This window comes from Schistocerca piceifrons, chromosome X, assembly GCF_021461385.2.
Source record: "Schistocerca piceifrons isolate TAMUIC-IGC-003096 chromosome X, iqSchPice1.1, whole genome shotgun sequence".
NCBI lineage: Eukaryota > Metazoa > Arthropoda > Insecta > Orthoptera > Acrididae > Schistocerca > Schistocerca piceifrons.
This window is the reverse complement of record NC_060149.1, coordinates 112,103,634-112,124,393: the sequence shown is the minus strand read 5'-3', so window position 1 is coordinate 112,124,393 and position 20,760 is coordinate 112,103,634. Positions and strand designations below refer to the sequence as shown.

The following is a 20,760-nucleotide window of genomic DNA, read 5'->3' as shown; positions in this document are numbered from 1 at the left end:
ATATGGTGAAGGCCATTTAATTTTTAGCTTTGGACCTCCATTTCTGTATGGTGTCTTGTAGTCGTTGGTCGATGTCCCTGTTATTAGCTGTCTTTTTCTTACATCAGTTGGACTTGACATATAGTCATTTTTTAACTCCTCTCTGTCTTCGTGTTCTATAGTTTTGACTTGGGCGTGTATGACTAGTTGTTTTTACAAAACAAAACAAAACAAAACAAGACAGACAAACCAAAGGAAGAATAGATGAGATAAAAATCAATATCAGTAACTGGGCTGGAGGGACTCTATGACTATACTGAAATACTGGTCACATTGTTATGGAAAATTTCTCCTTTTCATATGGTTTTATGGTGTTTAAATTGCTTCCCATATAGATGGTCACTGTTTGATAATGCTTAAATGTAATATGTGAAATGTTATGTACCTGTGGTCAATTTAACTATGAACATCACTCGAGAATAGTTTCAATGCAAGTTTTGACCAGTTTTAATATTTCAGGTGATCCAATGGGCTATCCCGCTGTTTACCACAAAGTGCACCAGTAGCACAAAACATTGCATAAACTCCATAAACCAAATGAGTATGAGCAGGAGGTGCTTGAAACTGAAATTAATTTCTTAATAAAATTATTGTAACATGACATGTTGATAAAACACATAGAAAATATACAATAGTTGTGTTTTGGCTTAAAGGACGGAGTTCTGGCTGGGTTAGAATGACTTAGTGAGATGGCACAGTGGTTGAAACACTGAAATCACTTTTGGGAGAATAGTGGTTCAAATCCATGTCTTGTAGTTCTAATTTAGGTTTTCACATTTTCCCAAAATCCCTTATGACACATTTTTGCTAAGGATGTGGTCAATTTCCTTGTCCATCCATCCATCCATCCATCCATCCATCCATCAGTCTAAATGTATCACTGCTTTTTCATTCTAATCTTAATTTGATTTAATCAGGGAGACAAAGCAAGTTAGCCCACTGCTACCCACACCGAAACTGCTTTTTTGTGCATTATCTCTCCCTGTCATTCTGGTAAAGCCAGCCAGTATCCTTGTAGTGTAGTGGGAGCCCCTTTACTAGGATTGCACTCTTAGTTTGGTTGTATATTTTATTGGATGAAAGACATGGGTACAATTTTGTATTTTTATTAATTCTCCAGTTATTGATTATTTAATCCAACATAACAGAGTAACAATGTGACATGGGGAATGAGTTGGCTAGAGGAACTATGGTAAAATAATGCTAAACTAATACACTATGGTAGGTGCTGGTGAGGTTAAATTAAATGCTTTTCTGGTTGGTAAAACCCATTTAGTGTTAAAAAATGACTTTCCAACTTCAGACGCAACTGCTGTATAGTAAATATGAGAGAAACTACCACTGGAATAAAAATCAAACATGGTTGGAGAATAAAAGTATATTCCTGCTGTGGAGACTTTGCCATGCAGACTTTTAATCCTTAAAGATAATTTTCTCTTTAGTTGTCATTGGCAGAAAGTCTCTACAAAAAATCTTAAGTTAATGAAGAACAGACCTGATATACCATAAAAGGTGGACATCGGGGGGACTGATTATTTTCTTTCTAACAGTTAATTTTATCTGAATTTTTATCTATTCAATCCATGTAACATCTTGTTTATTTCCCCATCATCATCATCCCCCCCCCCCTCCCTCCCTCTGTCTCTCTCTCTCTCTCTCTCTCTCTCTCTCTCTCTCTCTCTCTCTCTCTCTCTCTCTCTCTCTCTCTCTCTCTCTCTCTCTCTAATAGCATGACTGGATCGTTGGGGGAATGCAACTTTTCATAAGCTTAATGGTGCCTATGCCTTTGCATGATGTTTGTGTGCTAGCTATTACTGCAAATTGTAATACCTTGCCTAAAAATACTCACTACATTAGTTTCTGTATGTGTGTGTGTACGTAAAAAAAATATGGAAAAACTTTTGGAAATAAAAAATTAACCACAAAGTAAGAGAGAAAGTGTGTTTCTAATTCAGTTGAGACTGATTTCTAAGCTGGTGAGGATATTCTTATCTTCTCTCAATGTGAGTCTGTGATATCACTATAAGTGACTAGCCTCCAGCAACAAATAAATGATTGATGAAACAAATTTTTCAAAAATTTGTAGCATTTGAACCTCAGATTGTATACTAATTTTTTGTACTGATTAACCAAATACACATGTTTGCCTGTGCAAAAACTGCAGCTTATTTGGTTACTGTGCAGAGATAGCTACACTATCAGAGATTAGATAAAATTCTTGTGTTTAAATATGTGATAACATGATAAGGATCTACCTTGCCTGCTGTCAGTATCTCAGTTGCTCCTGCAACATGTACTCTTCTGTTGTAGAATGTGATGTTTATAGTGATGGAACAATCAACATTACTCGTTATTTTTCATGTAATCTTCCACAGGAGGAAATGAGGGATCCTGCTTGTGGTTATGCTGAAGGACAGAAAGATGATGCCAGTCATGAAAACCAGAAATTCCTCACTTCTGGCTTGCAAAGAAATGATAAAGTAGCTGAAACTATGCTCAATGATAGAGTATGTGTAGCATCTTTTAATGAACTGAGTAATGTTGTGTATGAAGATCATCCAACTCAGAAGCAACCAGATTTGCAAGAAGAACCTGTCAAAAGTTTTCTTACAACAGAAATAGTTACCAAAGACTTAAAAAATTTAAGGCTGTCAGAATCTCCTGAAAAAAAGTCTGAGTCTTTTGCCAGTACCACAGCAAAAATGATAGAATCTCCTATTACAGATACATCTCAAATAATACATCAGGTGAGTGAAAACTTTTTGCTTGTCAGTTTTTTATTTGGCATAAATAACCACTCAAAAAAGTGGATGGCTTGCAGAGAAATATGAATGACCTTCAGTGTGTTGAAGGCCAATGTAAATAAAATATTTGTAGCAAATGTTGTGTGTAGCCTGTTGTTAACTTCTTTTGATATTTGAGCAGGTACAGTAAATATATTTGTATATTTTGATGAAATTGTACGGTTTCTCAACATGTTCATAGAACACCTGAATCACTCTGATTATTATTGAATCACAGAATCAAAAATTACTATACCCAAGAACAATTTGATTGTAGCTCCCCTCTCCTTCTGAATATGCAACATATTGCTATGTTGAGACTCCCTGTTTATTTCATTACAGTTCATTTTATTCTAGTTATTTTACTGCGAAAGACAAATTGTTTACTTGCTGGTAAAGAGGAGGATCCTGTCCAGATATAGACAGCCAGTAAATCAAAATAATTGGGACCAGTGTTTTTTGCATTGACCTCCTTCTGTAAAATATTCTGAGTTTGTGACCTACAATATTAGAATAAAGACCTAAGCTTTGTATGGTAACCTCCATCTTCATAAAGAACAACTGCTGTTACGCTGCCAGAGATCTTGTCAGTGTCCATGATGCTAGTGGCACCTGCTGTAATGTAAGCAACTCACAGAATTCCTCTGTGGCCTCTCAGTATTGAGAACTTGTTTCCATGCACCACTAATTTTTTGGCTGCTGTCCTGGTTAAGACTTCTTCTGTGGGCAATGTCCCAGTACTATGGTGTTCAGAACTACATTTTGTGTAATTAAACATAATTTTATGGTCATTTATGTGACTAAGAATGTGGTCAGATATCACTAATTTTTGTAAATCAGTGATTTTAATGTATTTGGCATTCTGCAATGGATGCAAACTGGATTGATCAGTATAGTTGTTCTGATGCTGAGGAGAGGTGTTGTAAATTCTAGGCATCCTGAGGTAAGACTGTCATTAATGAAGTTCATCTACACTCTTATCTTCTTAGGCAGCTGAAAAATCATGTCATTTGCCTTCTCTGGCTGGGCTGCTAAGATTGGTTGTTCTTTATGAAGATGGAAACTGTTGCCATCAAGAGCTTGAGTTTTTATTCAGATTTGATGTGGTAGGAATATTGAATATTCGTATAAAATTTGAAAAACAGCTTAAACGTGTTACCTTCCACAAACGTCGTGTTACCTTCCACAAACGTCGTGTTACCTTCCACAAACGTCGTGTTACCTTCCACAAACGTCGTGTTACCTTCCACAAACGTCGTGTTACCTTCCACAAACGTCGTGTTACCTTCCACAAACGTCGTGTTACCTTCCACAAACGTCGTGTTACCTTCCACAAACGTCGTGTTACCTTCCACAAATTTGTGTACAGTACTAAAATATGATGTGGTTCTGTTGGTCGTATAAATCAAATAATGCAACTCTAAAACAGGGTAATTATCCAAAATAATAAACTAGAATAATGATTCCTTTCGTCTTAGTTACACAAACAGCCCCCCCCCTCCCCTCCTCCCCCCCTCCTCCGCCTCCTCCTCCCCCCCCCCCCCACCCCACCTGACCTGTTCTGGCATTCATTCTATCTAATGTATAGCAATTTGATATCAAACTGACTGTGTCAGTCACCTGAGTCATGATAATGTACCGGAACACCACTACACAGTTTAATTAGTACAATGAAATAGAACACTTATTTATTGCAGCATACATGTAAACCATATCATCCAGTTCAGGTTATTTACATACGTGAATCTGCCCGGGCTAATAACTAAGTTCCATAACATAACAGTCACTTCCAGAGGTACACCTGTCCAGAGACAAAGTCTGTTATCAACAACACTATTCCAAGAAATGTGCAGTTCCTATCCTTGTGGACTGTTCACTGTAGGTGGCTTAATCCAGACAGGCAGCTGCTGTCTTCAGACGATTGCTAAGCTCGAATTCTAGAATCTCTCTCGACAAACTCTGGCTCATAGTTCCTGCCGCCCAGTGAAGAACTGCCGCTGACTCAATGGGCTGTAAACTGTAAAGTGACACGTGTTAATGCCCTGAATCCATGCAATTGACTGTTGCAGCTTGCGATAACACTGGACCCACTCATTTGCTGTCCAAGTGGGGTAATGTCATTATCTTGCCCGGCCTCATGTGGATGCAGGCTACATTGGCATGCCATAAGAGATGAAAGGGTGGGCTATCTGGCAGTAGGAGTGGTGTGGGACAGAAGACTATCCCATACTCAACCCTCTCACCCTTTTTGGGTGGCATCTTGTCCCATTCTCTAACCCAGCATTTCCACACTTATAGTGTCTGCCTAATTTTCTTCATTCTTCTGTTTCCTTTCGTGTGTAATTCAGGGAGAAAGATCATGAAGATTTGAAAATTTCAGTATCATCTTTTATATCCACATATCACTATTAAACAAATGTGTGTGTGACACACACACACACACACACACACACACACACACACACACAAGAACTTAATGTCTGAGTTAAATATCAGTTTTTTTTTTCCTACCAGATTCCACCACTAAATCTTTCAAGTGAAATTGAAATTGTGGCTGGTCTCACGTTTCCACTTGGCCCTGTAACAGCAGCAGAACCACCAAAGGAAAAGCCTCCACCCCCGCCGCCGCCTCAGTCTGATAGTGATGATGAACATGTACAGAGAGTGAGTAGTGAACTATACTTAATAGTAAAAATGATCAGTGTCTTTAATTATCTGTTTTGTCTTCTTTCAAATCTTTTCCAACTTAAAAACCTCTTGTATTCCTGAAGAAGGAAGATGTTCTGAAATCTTAGTACAGTATTTCTCTACTTCAAAGTATTTCATTCAGCAAGTACTCAGCATTTTGCCTCCTTAAGGTAAGTACTAGCCAGAGTTTCTGTTGTATGGTAATTTTAATCAGCAATGGAAACTCCAGGTAGAAATATAAATAATGTAGGAAAAGATAGATTGCTACTTACTATAAAGAAGAAACATTAAGTTACAGGCACATGATTAAAAGATACGCACATAAAGGTTTCAACTGGTAATTTCATGGTTTCTGCAGCTGAATTTTTCCCCTGGATGCAATTAATATTCAGTATATAACTCACATATTTGCTTTGTTTAAGATACTAAGATTCTGTAATTTCATTTAGCTCTAGGTTCACACTTCTGATATAAGCACGTGTAACTTGCTTTTAGATGTATTCCTTTTATACTTGCAATTGTTAATTAACTGCTTGAATTTTAAAATATTCTTCAACAAGACATGCTATATTTTACCATATTATGACTAGGATTGTTACCAAATGCATATTTGCTTTTGTCTACAGCAGAACTGGCACACAGGACCGGTTGATGAGTGTTAAAACAGTTATCTCTGATAACATTTGCAGACAGCCAACTAACCAAGATTGACTTGAGCTTGTTAACAGAAGATCTATGACCCTGTTTATTGTATTAACTGACTCTGTTGACCACTGGTGCCTTGTAACTTCATTATGTTCTGTTCAACTTTTATCAGCATGGTTTATATTGATCAGAAGTATGATTTAGATGCACTTCCGTAATTATCTTTACCACCATCTTCATCAGGTCACATTGGCAATTCATTATCTCAAGTCTGTACAGTGCCAGGTAGCAATGGTCATCTACGGGCATTCAGTAATCACCTGAATACTAATATGAGTAAGGTTCAAAGTGCGTATGTTGCTTACCACAGCATCCCAGCTGTGCTCAAAATGGTCTGTATTAGATGTCCATGCCTGCTACATATGTAGTCACATCTCTGGAGCCATCGGTGTAACAATTCATCGTGGTTTTCAACTTAGGAACATCAACTTCTTGTTGAATGTAGAGGCATCCATTAGGGCAAAAAGCACTGCGCTGTATTTTTCTGTGCACTCTTGCCATATTATATGATGATGTAAACATGCTGTACCAGTCTCTTGTATCAATGTTTGAAATTACTTTTATTGCTAAGAAAGAACTGCAATATTTATGTTCTAACAGTTTATAATGCTGCAGCAGCATGGGTTCCAAACTTTAATCAGCAATGTTATGAGAAACATAAAGTTCTCGTAGCAAATTTGAAATTTGAAGAAGTTGCTGCATAGTAATTACATATTTGGAATTTCTTCAACTGATATTTTGGCAGTGTACCATCGTCGTTATGAAGAGAAATTTGAGACTGATCATTATGTTTGCTAGATAATGGCTGAAAGGTATATGTTTAGAATGTCTTGCTGAAATACTTCACTGTACAGGTTTGTTGCTAATATTTTTTATGTGGCATGTAGAAGAAAAATTTTCATATGGTGGAATGAAGAAACCAAATTTCTGAGAAGTTCCACCATAAAGTAAAATGCCAAGATCATTAACTGCACAAAGTTCTTGTACCTTAGCTCAGAAAGGTGAATCTGACTTAGTTTGAGTCTTTGAACAACAAAAAATTTCATGGGCTTAGGTTGCCAAACGCATTTGACAGAAGTTTTACATGTAAATAATAGATTTCAGCTACCAGTTGTCCTTTTGAAATTTTATTGACAGATCTAGATTTCAGCTAGAAACTAGCCATTCTCAATGCTAAGAATACAACACATACATAGTTAGATGATGTCATAAAAAAGTTGTAATTAATGGCTTAACTCATATGGTTTGTATATTACATACCACTATCATTTTTGATCAATGCATGTAATGCCTGTTGGTCAGGCTTCATCCACACTTAATTGAACACTAATATTTGTGGAAGGTGGGCTGTGTGGAGAACACCTCGGTTGGTTACATGGCGCCATCTGTGTGAGCTACATATAAACTTCAATGGAAGTAAACCACTTCAAATTTAATTACATAAAATGGAACATAAGTAAAATTCTTTCATTGTTGTCTGACTTATTTCTTATTTATCATCAAGTAATAAAATTTCCGTGTTCACTCCTTGTGAGTCCATTATTATTATTAAGACATTTAAATTACATCAGGTGGGTAAAACTTTTTTAATGTTTAAAAACATTTTTTAAATTTATGAAACACTGGAAGACACGTGCTGTATACATATATTGGTTGATATATTTAAGCCATATTTATTTTTATATTATGTCTCCCTTTATTAAAACATAATAAGTATATTGTTAGTCATATTTAGTAAATAGTTCGTAGATGGCGCCAAACATCAGTCAGATGCATGGTTGTCACAATTTGGTTATTCCGCTATAGACATAGAGGGTGCTAACCTCTTTCTTCCTTAAAGCCGATTTTCCTTGTAAGTGTAAAACAACCAGTATATGGAATTTCTGTTAATAATACTGTTTATGCATCTCACCTACTATACCATGGAAGAAGTTCTGTTGGTTCAGAATTATACTCATTGTACTCGTATAGTATAATGCAAATGGTTGCTACATATTGACAAGACGGTAGGTGTTACCTCATTCCCCCTGGCTCAGACCCTACAACAGTTCCCAGCAGCAAGTCCTCAAACAACTCCCAGAACCGTGCATTTTTCACAACAACCTGATCATTAATCAAGTTGATGCCGGTATTTTTGTGACGGCAGAATTCTGAACCAACAGAACAGTCACTGCGTGCAACAGCCTCTGAATGGAGGGTAACCTGATGAAGAAGTTTTACATAAAAATCCCATACAAATTTAGGAAGATTCTAGAGTAGCCAGACAGTTTCACCTTAGTACACCGTATAAAATCATGGAAATATCTCTGAATACACATAATGAAGTTCATATTATTAAAGATGACATGACACCTCGATGGCTTGCATACTCAAATGTCTAGTGATTTGTTTCTGTGTAGGCTAGGATCATAGGTTGAAGAGGAAATAGCAACAAAACTTGAACATGGATTGCACACTGCACCCATTTGAAATGTTGACTGATTTGTTGCTCTTCCATGAACTTAGCACACTCCTACTTCAACAAAGGTGCACTGTAAAGTTATCTACTCTGTAACATGGACTAAGTGAAAATTTACTCAGTGTTAAAGATTTTACGTAGCTAGTTTTACGTTTTTGTTCATTTCTAGGGCAGAGGGCTTCAGAGGATTGACTCCACTAAGAGAATAAAAAAAGAAATCAGAAGAAAACGCACCAATTTTTTGGGTATTGAGGGGAATGCTGATGACAGTTACTTGGAGCCAGGTAGGTAGCACTTAAGTTACTCAATTTTATATCGGAATATCTTTCTTACACTTGATTCATAGTAATGATAGAAAAGTTGCAAAAATGTATTGTTGCAGATGTTAAAGTGAGCATTTCATTACAAAAAAGATATTCTAGGAGTTTGCATTAAGTATTCTTACCTCAAGAATGCTCTGACAAAATGGAAATAAGGATCTTGACTGTAATTCCGAAAACTTGGCTTAACACATTTATGTTCATCACAGTGATGTATTATATGCCAAAATATTACTGCATTGGATGTTACGCAATAAAAACATGGTAAATGCCTAATTTACTACATTTTGTACCCTCAGCGTTGACACTTTATCTTATGGTAAAAGAAGATTCATAATAAGACAACCCCCCCCACCCCTCTGGGTCCGGGGTAAGAATAGGCCCAAGGTATTCCTGCCTGTTGTAAGAGGCGACTAAAAAGACCTGCACACATTTTGGCCTTTCTGATCATCCCCTGTAGGGTTTGATGTCCATTTTTCAAAATTTTCCCGAAGAGCGAGCCAATTGGGCAAGGGCGCCTTACATGGTGCACAGTATCCATCGTGCATTGAGATTTGTAGCCCACATTCTCGTCGTGGCATTGCAGTCCTTCTCATCTCTTGAGCAAGGACACCTTCCTGGGTGTGTTCCTCCACCCACTATGCAGTGTCATTTTATGTGCTGATGATGACCATAGACTTCTTTGTACCTCATATCCAGTATGGTAGCCAGTCCCTTGTGGTGGGGCCACCATGTACCCTGTTGGTTGTAGCCCCCCCCCCCCCCCCCCCCCCCGACAACATAGGTGTCGCTCTGCTGGTGCCTGCACTATTAACTCCCCATGTATGCCAAGGAGTAGATGCCCATCACCCTGGAGCATTGGGACTCCCGGGAATGGCCATCCTGCCAGGTGGCCTTTGCTGCAGCTGGGTGGTGCCTGTGGGGAGGGCCCCTGGCCAGAGTGGGTGGCATCAGGGCAGATGACATGCCATGAAGTGTAGTACATCATCTCTTGCTGGTGATCCACCACCAGCAGTCTCTAAACAGGCAAAGTCTAACTTCAATGCTAAGAAATATGACCCCAAGTCATTCCCCTCCCTGGCCACACCATGGGAGGAACGCCGGGCCAAGGATGGCAGTGAAGCTTATTCGCCCCAGTTCCTTGTATGTACGAGAGTTGATGGGGAATGTCCATGAAGCCTCAGTTTTTTGTGGAGCATTTGGAGGACAAGTTTGGGGAGGTGGAGGGCCTGTCCAAACTGTGCTCTGCGTCAGTTTTGATAAAAACAGCATCCTCTGCCCAGTCACAGGCATTACTCATTTTTGGCAAGTTGTTGGATGTTTGTTACCATCACGCCTCATAAGAGCTTAAATATGGTCCAGGGTATTATATTCCACAAGGACCTTCTTTTGCAGTCTGGCGACGAGCTGCATGCCAATTTAGAGTGGTGAGGTGTTTATTTTGTCTGGCACATCGCTCGGGGTCTGAGGGATAACCAGGTTGCCACCGGTGCCTTCATCTTGGCCTTAGAGTGTGACACATTGCCTGAGAAGGTCAAGGTGATGGTCTACACCTGTGATGTCAAGCCATGTATCCCTCTCCCGATGCAGTGCTTTAAGTGCTGGCATTTCGGTCATATGTCTTCCCGCTGTACTTGCAGTGTCACATGTCGAGATCATGGACGTCCATCACATCCCAACACCCCATGCATCCCACCTCCCATTTGTATCAACTGTAGAGAGCATCATTCATCTTGCTCGCCAGATTGCAGGATTTTACAGAAGGAAAGGAAAATCATGGAGTATAAGACCCTGGACTGACTGACCTACACTGAGGCTAAGAGGAAATTTGAGCACGTACATCCTGTGGCTATGACCTCCTTATGTGCCACCGCTACGAGAACAATTGTCACCCCATCAATTCGTGGAATTCCTGTCGCCTCTCAGAACTGCGAGACTACACCTGCCTCCTTGATGGTGGGGGGCAGTTCCCTCCTTGTTGCTCCTGCACCACCTACTTTAGGAGCAACAGCCCCCCAACCATTGAGGATTTCAGTCCCCACTTCTGACCCAGAGAAGTGTAAGGCTTCTTTGGCTCCTCTCGCTAGGAAGGGGTCTCTTGGGTCACTCCCTTCCCAGGTTACTGCTAGCGAGAAAGATGACACCTGCCAGCGGCTGATGAGCCCAAAAGCAGCTGGTCATAGGGCTTCGTGCTCATCCTCCATCCTGTAGACTGATTCAGTGAAGTCCTCCCAGCCAGGGACACCCAAGGAACAGCACGAGAAATCGAAAAAGAAAACCCCTAAGAACAAGGAACTTGCAGTGACACTTACACCACCACTACCTACAAGCTCTGCGTCTGAGGATGGGGTACAGATTCTGTCGTCCACTGAGGACCTGGATCTCGCCGAACCCTCAGACACAATGGATATAGACTGCTCAGGCAAAAGTCAGTGGCAGCAGGTGACCCTGAGGTGTAAACTGCCTCATTGAATTTTCCGTGCCTTCCCAGTCTCACGGTGATTTCATCCTCCAGTGGAATTGCGGCGGTTTTTTCCACTGCCTGGCCAAGCTATGGCAAATGTTATGCTCTACACTTGCTTTCTGCATTGCACTCCAGGAGACATGGTTCCTGGCAATGTGCACCCATGCCCTCCAGGGCTATAAGGGATACTACAGAAAGCGTGACGACTATAATTGAGTGTCAGGTGGAGTTTGCATTTATGTACTAAACTCAGTCTGTAGTGAACCTGTGCCCCTTCAAACCCCCTCCTGAAGCTGTGGCTGTCAGAATGTCGACGACGCAGGAAATAACTGTCTGCAATGTATATCTTCCTCCGGATGGTGCAGTACATCTGAATGTATTAGCTGCACTGATTGATCAATTCCCTAAACCTTTCCTACTTCTGGGAGATTTTAACGCCGGTAACCCTCTTGTGGGGTGACGCCGTGCTTACTGGCTGAGGCAAAGATGTCGAAACTTTACTGTCTCAGTTCGACTTCGACCTCTTCCTCATAGATACTGGGGCTGCCACTCATTTCAGTGTCTTGAGGTGGTTACTCGGCCACTGATTTATCAACTTGCTGCCCAGGACTTTTCCCATCTATTCACTGGAGAGCACATGGTGGCCTGTGTGATAGTGACCACTTCCCCATCTTCCTGTCACTGCCCCAGTGTCAGGCCCACGGACACCTGCCCAGATGGACTTTAAACAAGGCAGACTGGGAAACTTTCACCTCTGATGTCACCGTTGACTCTGCCCCACATGGTAACATGGATGTGATGGCTGAGCAGGTGACTACCACAATTGTTTACGTAGCAGAAAATGTGATCCCTTGCTCTTTAGGGTGCCCCCAGCGAAAGACAGTCCCTTGGTGGTCGCCAGAAGTCGCTGAGGCAATTACAGACTATCGGCGAGCTGTACAGTGACATAAGCAACACCCTGTTCTAGAGCAACTGATAGCTTTTAAGCGGCTCTGTCCCTGTGAATGCCAGCTTATAAAATGACTGAGACAGGAGTGTTGGGAGAGGTACGTGTCGACCATTGGGTGCCATATGTCATCTCCAAAGTCTGGACAAAAATCAGGTGTCTATTTGGGTACCAGACCCCAAAGTGTGCCACATAGACATGATCTAATCGAGGAATCATGTGTAAACAAAGAAATAAAGTCAACAAATAATAAATTCAGGAAGATCTGCTGTGCTTTTAAGTGTGCAACTTTTGTGGATGCAAACAGCTCAGTGAGAAATCATTTCACGAGGCATGGACAGCACAGGAACTATTATGGAAAAAAGATGATGGGTGAAAAGATACTAGAAGAAATAAGCCGCATAACAGTAGAAAAGTTCCCTAAAATCCCACTCCAAATGAGGGCAGAAGAAATGAAAACCTTAACAAGAGCAACATTTGCTGAAGCACTAAAAACATCATCATCTGCTATTGTAAATATTAAAATGTCATCAGCTGCCACAGCTAGTATAAACAATCAATCGGCATCATCCACTTCAAGTAGGAAAAGCAACAGAAACAAGAAACCTGTGGTACAACAGGATTTTTGGTATCCAGCCATAATGAAAACTCCAAGATAACAGTGTTAAACGAAAGGAGAAATACCACCAGTGCTCACTCCCCTGTTCTAAAGATTATGACTCTAAATGTGCAGTGCCTCAAGAACAAATATTGTGAACTTGAAATAGCAGTAAGTAACACCCAACCTGATGTCATGTGTATTACTGAACATTGGTGTAAGGACCAAGAAATTAGTAGTATTCATATTAATCCATTTAAACTGGCAAATAATTATAGTAGGAAAATTGCAAAAGGTGGTGGAGTCGGTATTTACCTTAGACAAGAGATAGAATTTAAGAAGAGATGTGAAGCAGAGAACTTAAGTATTGAAAAGTGTTTTGAAGCAGGTGCCGTCCAGCTATATGGCCTGATGAAAAAAGTCATAGTCATAAAAGTGTATAGATCACCATGTGGAAACATAGAAGTCTTTTTTGATAAATTAGAATTGTTGCTAAATACTATTTACAAAAAAGAAACTGTGATTATTCTTTGTGGTGATTTCAATATTAATCTTCTAGTTGAAAGGCAACAAAAAAGGCAATTTTTGGACATATTAAAGAGTTTCAACATGTCACCACACATAAACAATTCAACTAGAATAACAAACACCTCCAATAGCCTCATAGATAACATTTTCTCAAATATGTCAGAAACTGACATAGAGGTAACAAACATAGATTTAGGATTGTCTGACCACAATGCTCTCACCATTGAAATCCCTTTAAGGTCGAAGGAAGGTAAAGGTGTAAATAATATTTACAAAAGAAACTTCTCTGTGGACAGCTGTAATCAGTTCATAAGTATCTTAGAAAATGAAAATTGGTTAGATGTTATGAAACAGTCAAGTACAGATGAGGCATATAGTGTATTTGCATCGATTTATATGATAAACTTTGAGATGTGTTTTCCAAAGAAACTGACCGGAATCAAGTCTACTGCATACGTAAAATCAAGTTCTTGGATGACTCTTGGAATTAAGAAATCATGTGAAAACATGAAAAAACTGAATTCAGAGTTGAGGGAGTGTACAAATATTGATTTTATAGAATATGTAAAGAAGTATAGGAAAATATACCGCAGAGTAATTGCAAATGCAAAGTTATTAAGTAATAATATGGAAATAAAACAGTCCAGAAATAAAACTAAAATAGCATGCGAAATTGTGAGAAAAGAAACCGGGGTACCTACCAAAGACAAGGAAATTATTCTAAAAGATGAGGAGAATAAAATAGTAGATAAATATGCCATGCCTAATTATATAAATAATTACTTTTTAAATGTACCCCAGACATTAAGCAGGAATTTTGGGGAGCAAATTAAGATTGAAGCACCCAAGGCAGCCAGCAGTATGATGGCAGTTCCAACAAACGAAAAGGAAGTTTTAAAAGTGATTAAACGTCTGAAGTCAAAGATGTCAGCTGGAGTAGATGAGGTGCCAATAATATTAGTAAAGAAAACAGCTAATCAGATAGCGAAACCATTGGCGCACATAACAAACTTGTCAATGGCTGAGGGCGTGTTCCCACAAAAACTGAAAATTTCTAAAGTCATTCCCCTGTTAAAAAAGGGTGATAAACTTAAAATAGAAAACTACAGACCTGTCTCACTCCTCTCAACTTTCTCTAAAGTTTTAGAGATACTAACGAAATATAGAGTCACACATTATCTTAATATGCACAACCTGATAAACGGTAATCAGCATGGATTTCAAGCTGGGAGAAGTACCGAAACAGCTGTACTAGAATACACAAAAGAAATAATCACTAAATTGGAAGAGGGAAATAGTGTAGTTGGGATAAATCTAGATTTGTCAAAAGCCTTTGACACTGTTGACCACAGCATACTTTTGAAAAAGCTTGAAGCTATAGGTATCAGAGGACCGGTAAAAAAGTGATTTGAGTCTTATCTGGAAAAGAGGATACAGGTGGTTGAAATTACAGCACCAAATATTAATCAAAAAATTAAACTAAGATCAGATCCAAGGGAGGTCACAGTGGGAGTACCCCAAGGAAGTGTATTAGGCCCCCTGCTGTTCCTCATTTACATTAATGATATTCAGGTGTCAGAGAGAAAAGCTAGAATCATGTTATTTGCTGATGATACTAGTTTAATAGTTAGTGATACGAAGCAGTCATTGCACAGTACTGTGAACCATGTCCTACAAGATATACAAAAATGGTTTAGTGCTAACAAGCTAACACTGAATGCAAAAAAAACTAATTATGTACAATATGGAAAAATAAGTGAACAGGACGACCTGAATCCCACCATGGAGGGCAAACAACTTGAAAGAGTACAGTGTGCAAAATACCTGGGTATGCACATTGATGAGAAGATTAATTGGAAGGACCATGTGGTGAACTTAGCACTAAAACTAAATTCAGCATGTTTTGTGCTTAGAATAATTTCAAGAGTTTGTAGTAATGACTGTACCAGATTAGTATATTTTGGCTATTTTCAGTCCATTGCATCCTATGGGATAGTATTCTGGGGAAAAACAAATTGTCGTCTAAATGAGATTTTCAAATTACAAAAACGTGCTATTCGGGTAATGACCCACAGCCCACTAATTAGTTGTATATTGTATTAAACATAAGATAAATTAATATGAATTCAGCACAGATACAAATTTTGTAAAGATATTATATAGTTGTTAAAATGTACCCTGACAAATCCTATATCACAAATGTGATCATTGGGATGATATTAAATAAATAAATAAATAAATAAATAGGTGTCCGTGGCATTACCATCAATGGCGTGCTATGTACCTATGCAAACGTGAGTGCCAAGCACTATGCTTGAGCCTCTGCATCAGAGAACTACCCGCCCCCCCCCCCCCTCCCCCCTCTCCGCCAGCCTTTTGCACCCACAAACAGCGGATGGAAAGGAAAGTTCTCTTGTTCTCTGCATGCCACAGTGAACTCTATAACGCCCCATTTACAGAGTGGGGTCTCCTCAGTGCACTTACACATTGCCCTGACACAGCTCCTGGGCCGGATCAGATCCACAGTCAGGTGATCAGACATCTCTTGTCTGACTACAAGCACTATATCCTCATCATCTTCAACCGGATATGGTGCAATGGCATCTTTGCATCACAATGGCGGATGGACACCATCATTGTGGTGCTCACACCCAGCAAAAACTCACTTGATATGGATAGCTATCAGCCCATCAGTCTCAACAACATTGTTTGTAAGCTGCTGGACGTATGGTATGTCAACGGTTGGGTTGGGTCCTGGAGTCACGTGGCCTACTGACTCCATGTCAGTGTGTCTTCCTCCAGGGTTGCTCTACCACTGATGATCTTGTGTCCCTCGGGTCTGCCATCCAAACAGCCTTTTACAGATGCCAACACTTTGTTAGCATTTTTTTTGATCCATGCAAAGCTTATGACACCACCTGGTGACGTCATATCCTTGCCAAATTATACGGGTGGGGTCTCTGAGGCCCACTCCCGATTTTTTATCCAGAATTTCCTGTCGCTCTGTACTTTCCATGTCAAAAGTTGGTGCCTCCCATAGTGCCCGCCATATCCAGGAGAATGGGGTCCTGCAGGGCTCTGTATTGAGTGTATCACTATTTTTAGTGGCAATTAATGGTCTAGCAGCAGCAGCAGCAGCAGCAGTAGCAGCAGCTGTAGGGCCGTCCATCTCACCCTCTCTGTATGCAGATGCCTTCTGCATTTCATACTGTTCCACAAGCACTGGTGTTGGTGGAGCGGTCCCTACAGGGAGCCATCCACAAGGCACAGTCATGGGCTCTCGCCCACAGCTTCCAGTTTCCGGCCACTAAGTCGTGTGTCGTGCACTTCTGTCAGCATCATACCATTCATCCAGAACCAGAACTTTACCTTCATGACAATCCACTCACTGTAGTGGAGACATATTGATTCTTAGGGCTGGTTTTTGATGCCCGATTGACTTGGCTACCTCACCTTCGTCAGCTTAAGCAGATGTGTTGGCAGCACCTCAATGCCCTCCACTGCCTAAGCAACACCAATTGGGGTACAGATTGCTCTACTCTGCTGCAGCTCTACAAAGACCTTTTTCAATCCCGCTTTGTCTATGGGAGTCTGATCTATGGTTCGGCGGTGCCCTCAGTGTTGCGTGTACTCGACCCAGTGCACCATTGTGGAGTTCGCCTAGCGACAGGAGCTTTTAGAACGAGTCCGGTGACCGGTGACCAGTGCCCTGGTGGAGGCCGGAGTCCTGAGTCCTTCCATTGCAGATCCAACATACGCAACTGTTTGCCAGTTGCATTGGACACATTCGTAGTTCTCCTAAGCATCCGAATTACCGTCTCCTTTTTCCACCTGCAGCAGTTCATCTCCCGCATCAGCAGCTCAGGTCAGGGCTAATGATTGCGGTTCGCATGTGATCCCTTCTGTCTGAACTGGAATCCTTCCCTTTACCACATCCCATCCATTTCCATCAACATACACCTCCATGGTATACACCTAGCCTGCAGATTCGTCTGGACCTTTCACATGACCCTAAGGACTCAATTACTCCTGCTACTCCCTGCTGTTACTTCCTCTCGATTCTTGACGTGTTCTGGGGCTCTGAAGTGGTTTACACCGACAGTTCTATGACTGATGGTCATGTTGGCTTTGCCTACGTCCACAGAGGCCATTTTGAACAGCATTTCTTGCCTGATGGCTGCAGTGTATTAACTGCAGAGCTGGTGGCCATCTCTCGTGCACTTCAGTATATCCGTTCATGCCCCGGGCAATCATTTCTTCTGTGTACTGACTCCTTCAGTAGCCTACAAGCTATCGACCAGTGCTACCCTCGCCATCCTTTGGTAGCCTCCATCCAGGAGTCCATCTGTGCACTTGACTGGTCCCGTCATTCAGTCATGTTTGTGTGAGCCCCAGGACACATCGGCATCCCAGGCAACGAACTTGCTGACAGGCTGGCCCAACAGGCCATGCGGAAACCATTTCTGGAGATGGGCATCTCTGAACCTGACCTGCGTTCTGACTTTTGCCACAGGATTTTTCGGCTTTGGGAGACGGAATGGCATAACGGTACAGACAACCAACAGTGCGTCATTAAGGAGTCTACGAATGTGTGGAAGTCTTCCGTGCGGGCATCTCACAGGGAATCAGTCGTCCTCTGCTGGCTCCGCATTGGCCATGCTTGGACGACCCACGGTTACTTCCTGCGCCATGAAGACCTGCCTGAGTGTCGGTGTGGCACCCAGTTGACAGTGGACCATATTCTGGTGCACTGCTGCACTTTGACTGCCCAACGATGAAATCTTGGGTTACCCGATTTGTTGCTGCAGTTTTATCTGACAACGCCTCATCGGCTGATTTATTTTTACATTTTATTCGTGAGGGTGGGTTTTATTATTTTCCATCCATCCATCCATAATTAGACAATCCAATTTTAAGTTCTCAATAGTTGGTCTACCTATCCCCAAAACCTGGCACTTGACTGCATCGTTAACTGTTTTCTATGGGCATACTACTGTTATAGATGATATATTTGTACAGTACCAAAATAGAACAATTGTCCTTAATCAAAATTTAAAGGGAGCCCATGGTTACAACAATTAGTTCATAATATTGACAGAAAAATTATTTGCTCCATTTGTCTGCTGTAGTGGGTATAGAAATATAAGAATTCCCATCTTATTTCAAATAAAATTGTGGAGTACTGGGAATATTGTGAGAGGCTGTACACAACAAAAGATGGACGGTGCACTGTGCCAGTGTTGTGCTGAACTAAAACATTATTTACCCACATGCACCTTGGTGCATTCAACATTTTCTATGGGAGCATACAAGAGAAAAGCTGTAATTACTGTAGTGATTATGTTGCAATGCAGAAGCAAGGTCTTCGGTTTCCTTTCTGTGCATGAACCTAGGTAAACATAGTTTTGTAAATAAACTGCTACTCATACTGTTCATAATACATTATCCTTTGGTAGTTTCTGATATATTCAACAGATCCACTGAGAGAGTCTAAAGTGTTACATTATCATAGTTTCTAGATAAACAACAGCTGGTAAATGAACCAATGAATGGCTGAATGGGTGATTCATTTGATCATTTTCTAGTTTGAATCATTAGTCTTAGGCTATTTATTGAAAAGCAAAGTACTTCTGTTAGGATATTTTTAACCAATTAACTGCTGCAGAAGCAGCTGCTGCATGCTGTCTTGAGTTCTGTCATTATCAATTTTGGGCCACTTGTGCAGAGTGTCTTGTGTGCAGGCTATTACTAGTATTACTAGGTACAAAGTTAGCTGAGCAGCCGTTCTTTCTCAGCTCTGAATATCTTTTCTACTGCAGGCAGTGATTACGCTTGTCATTAGAGTTTCGCAACTGCTGAGACAAAACTAAATACACAGCTCATAACAAATGTTCAGACCATTAATTCCTTACCTTCTGGTTTTGACATTACAGTAACCAGTTTTTGGAGAAGCTTCATAGATCTTAAAACTTTTTTCACTAAGAATTATATGTTCGTTAGCAGTTTCCTACACAATTTTAATAACCTGTTACGAAAGTGATTTGTAATCACCAAATCATTTCAGTTGTTCACTATTCTTTCTCTTGTATCTAATTGTAGAACCTACTGTTCTGTGTCTATTCCTAAGGGCTGTAGTTCAAGAAATAAACAGATGTTTTAATAGTTATGTGGCTAGTTTTTGGTTCATGATAGACTACTGTGCAAATAATTGTTTTTCTGATGCTGGCTGTGATGGGACAGGACTTTGTGTTGTTCTGCAAAGCATTCTAGTGTTTCATACAGTGCGAAAGATAAACAGGCAATATATTACATTACTTTACCACATCAGCATTCACTGTGAACCACAGTAATAACCAATGAATGTTACCTGTTCAGTAGCTTTGTTCCTTAGACTGTAGCAGATGGAGTGCTTAGTCACAGGATGAGCACACATTAAGTATCTATAACACACACTTTGTGTAAACTGTAAGGTGACAAAACTTTCATCATCTTGTTCTGTAGCTTATCAAACACTGGCTTTGGTTCAAATATCTTCCTGTGACCCAGACAGACCACAGTCTGCAACTGAGTTACCAGAGATTCTAACGTCTTTCTGTGCTGATTATTTCTGGAGTTCTGGCTGTGATGCTCAAGTTTTTCTTCTTTCAGGTACCCCACAAAATAAATACCATAAAATCTGAAATATTGAAACTTTCCTGTCATTCTGCTAGCACAGTAATTAATGCATAGAACACTTTCAAAACTAAAACATTTATAAGTCAGCATAGTAAATAAGTAATGTACTAGTGTGTTTCCTGTAAGTGGGCACAGTAACTTGTATATAGGAAAACTTCAAAGCCAATATGTTAAGCTGTGTACTTTGTGTTTATATATGAATTGTTTCCTATCAGAAATAGACAATTACTTCAGTATCTTTCACAAAATATTTGTTTTGGAACCTGAAACAAAAAGTGCCTGGACTTCTTGTCGCAGTAATTCATCTTTTGAGAAGGTTCAAAATCGTTATCTGAATGCTATTTATGTGCACTACATGTATTTTCCATCTTATGTTTTGTTATAAATTTCAAACTGGCATTGATCAAGTTAAATGCTTCACTGTGTTTGGTTTTTGTGTATTATATGTTGTTGTTATTTCAATAATTTTAATAGTACTAGCAGATTTCCAATATAACTGATTTTTCTCAGTATTTTCTCCTGTTTTAAATCACAGAACAAGGTACAAAAGGTGATG

The 20,760-nt window shown here is 40.1% G+C and overlaps 1 protein-coding gene across 4 annotated transcripts in view; it reads left to right on the top strand.

Annotated features, from left to right (window-relative positions):
• The window catches only part of LOC124721418, a 170,827-nt gene that overhangs the window by 105,727 nt on the left and 44,340 nt on the right, over window positions 1-20,760 (top strand). For all 4 annotated transcript variants that reach the window (XM_047246389.1, XM_047246391.1, XM_047246390.1 and 1 more), the window contains exons 7-9: window positions 2,415-2,786; window positions 5,337-5,486; window positions 8,843-8,957. In XM_047246389.1, coding sequence (XP_047102345.1) covers window positions 2,415-2,786; window positions 5,337-5,486; window positions 8,843-8,957 — 637 coding nt within the window. The remainder of the gene's footprint in view (window positions 1-2,414; window positions 2,787-5,336; window positions 5,487-8,842; window positions 8,958-20,760) is intronic.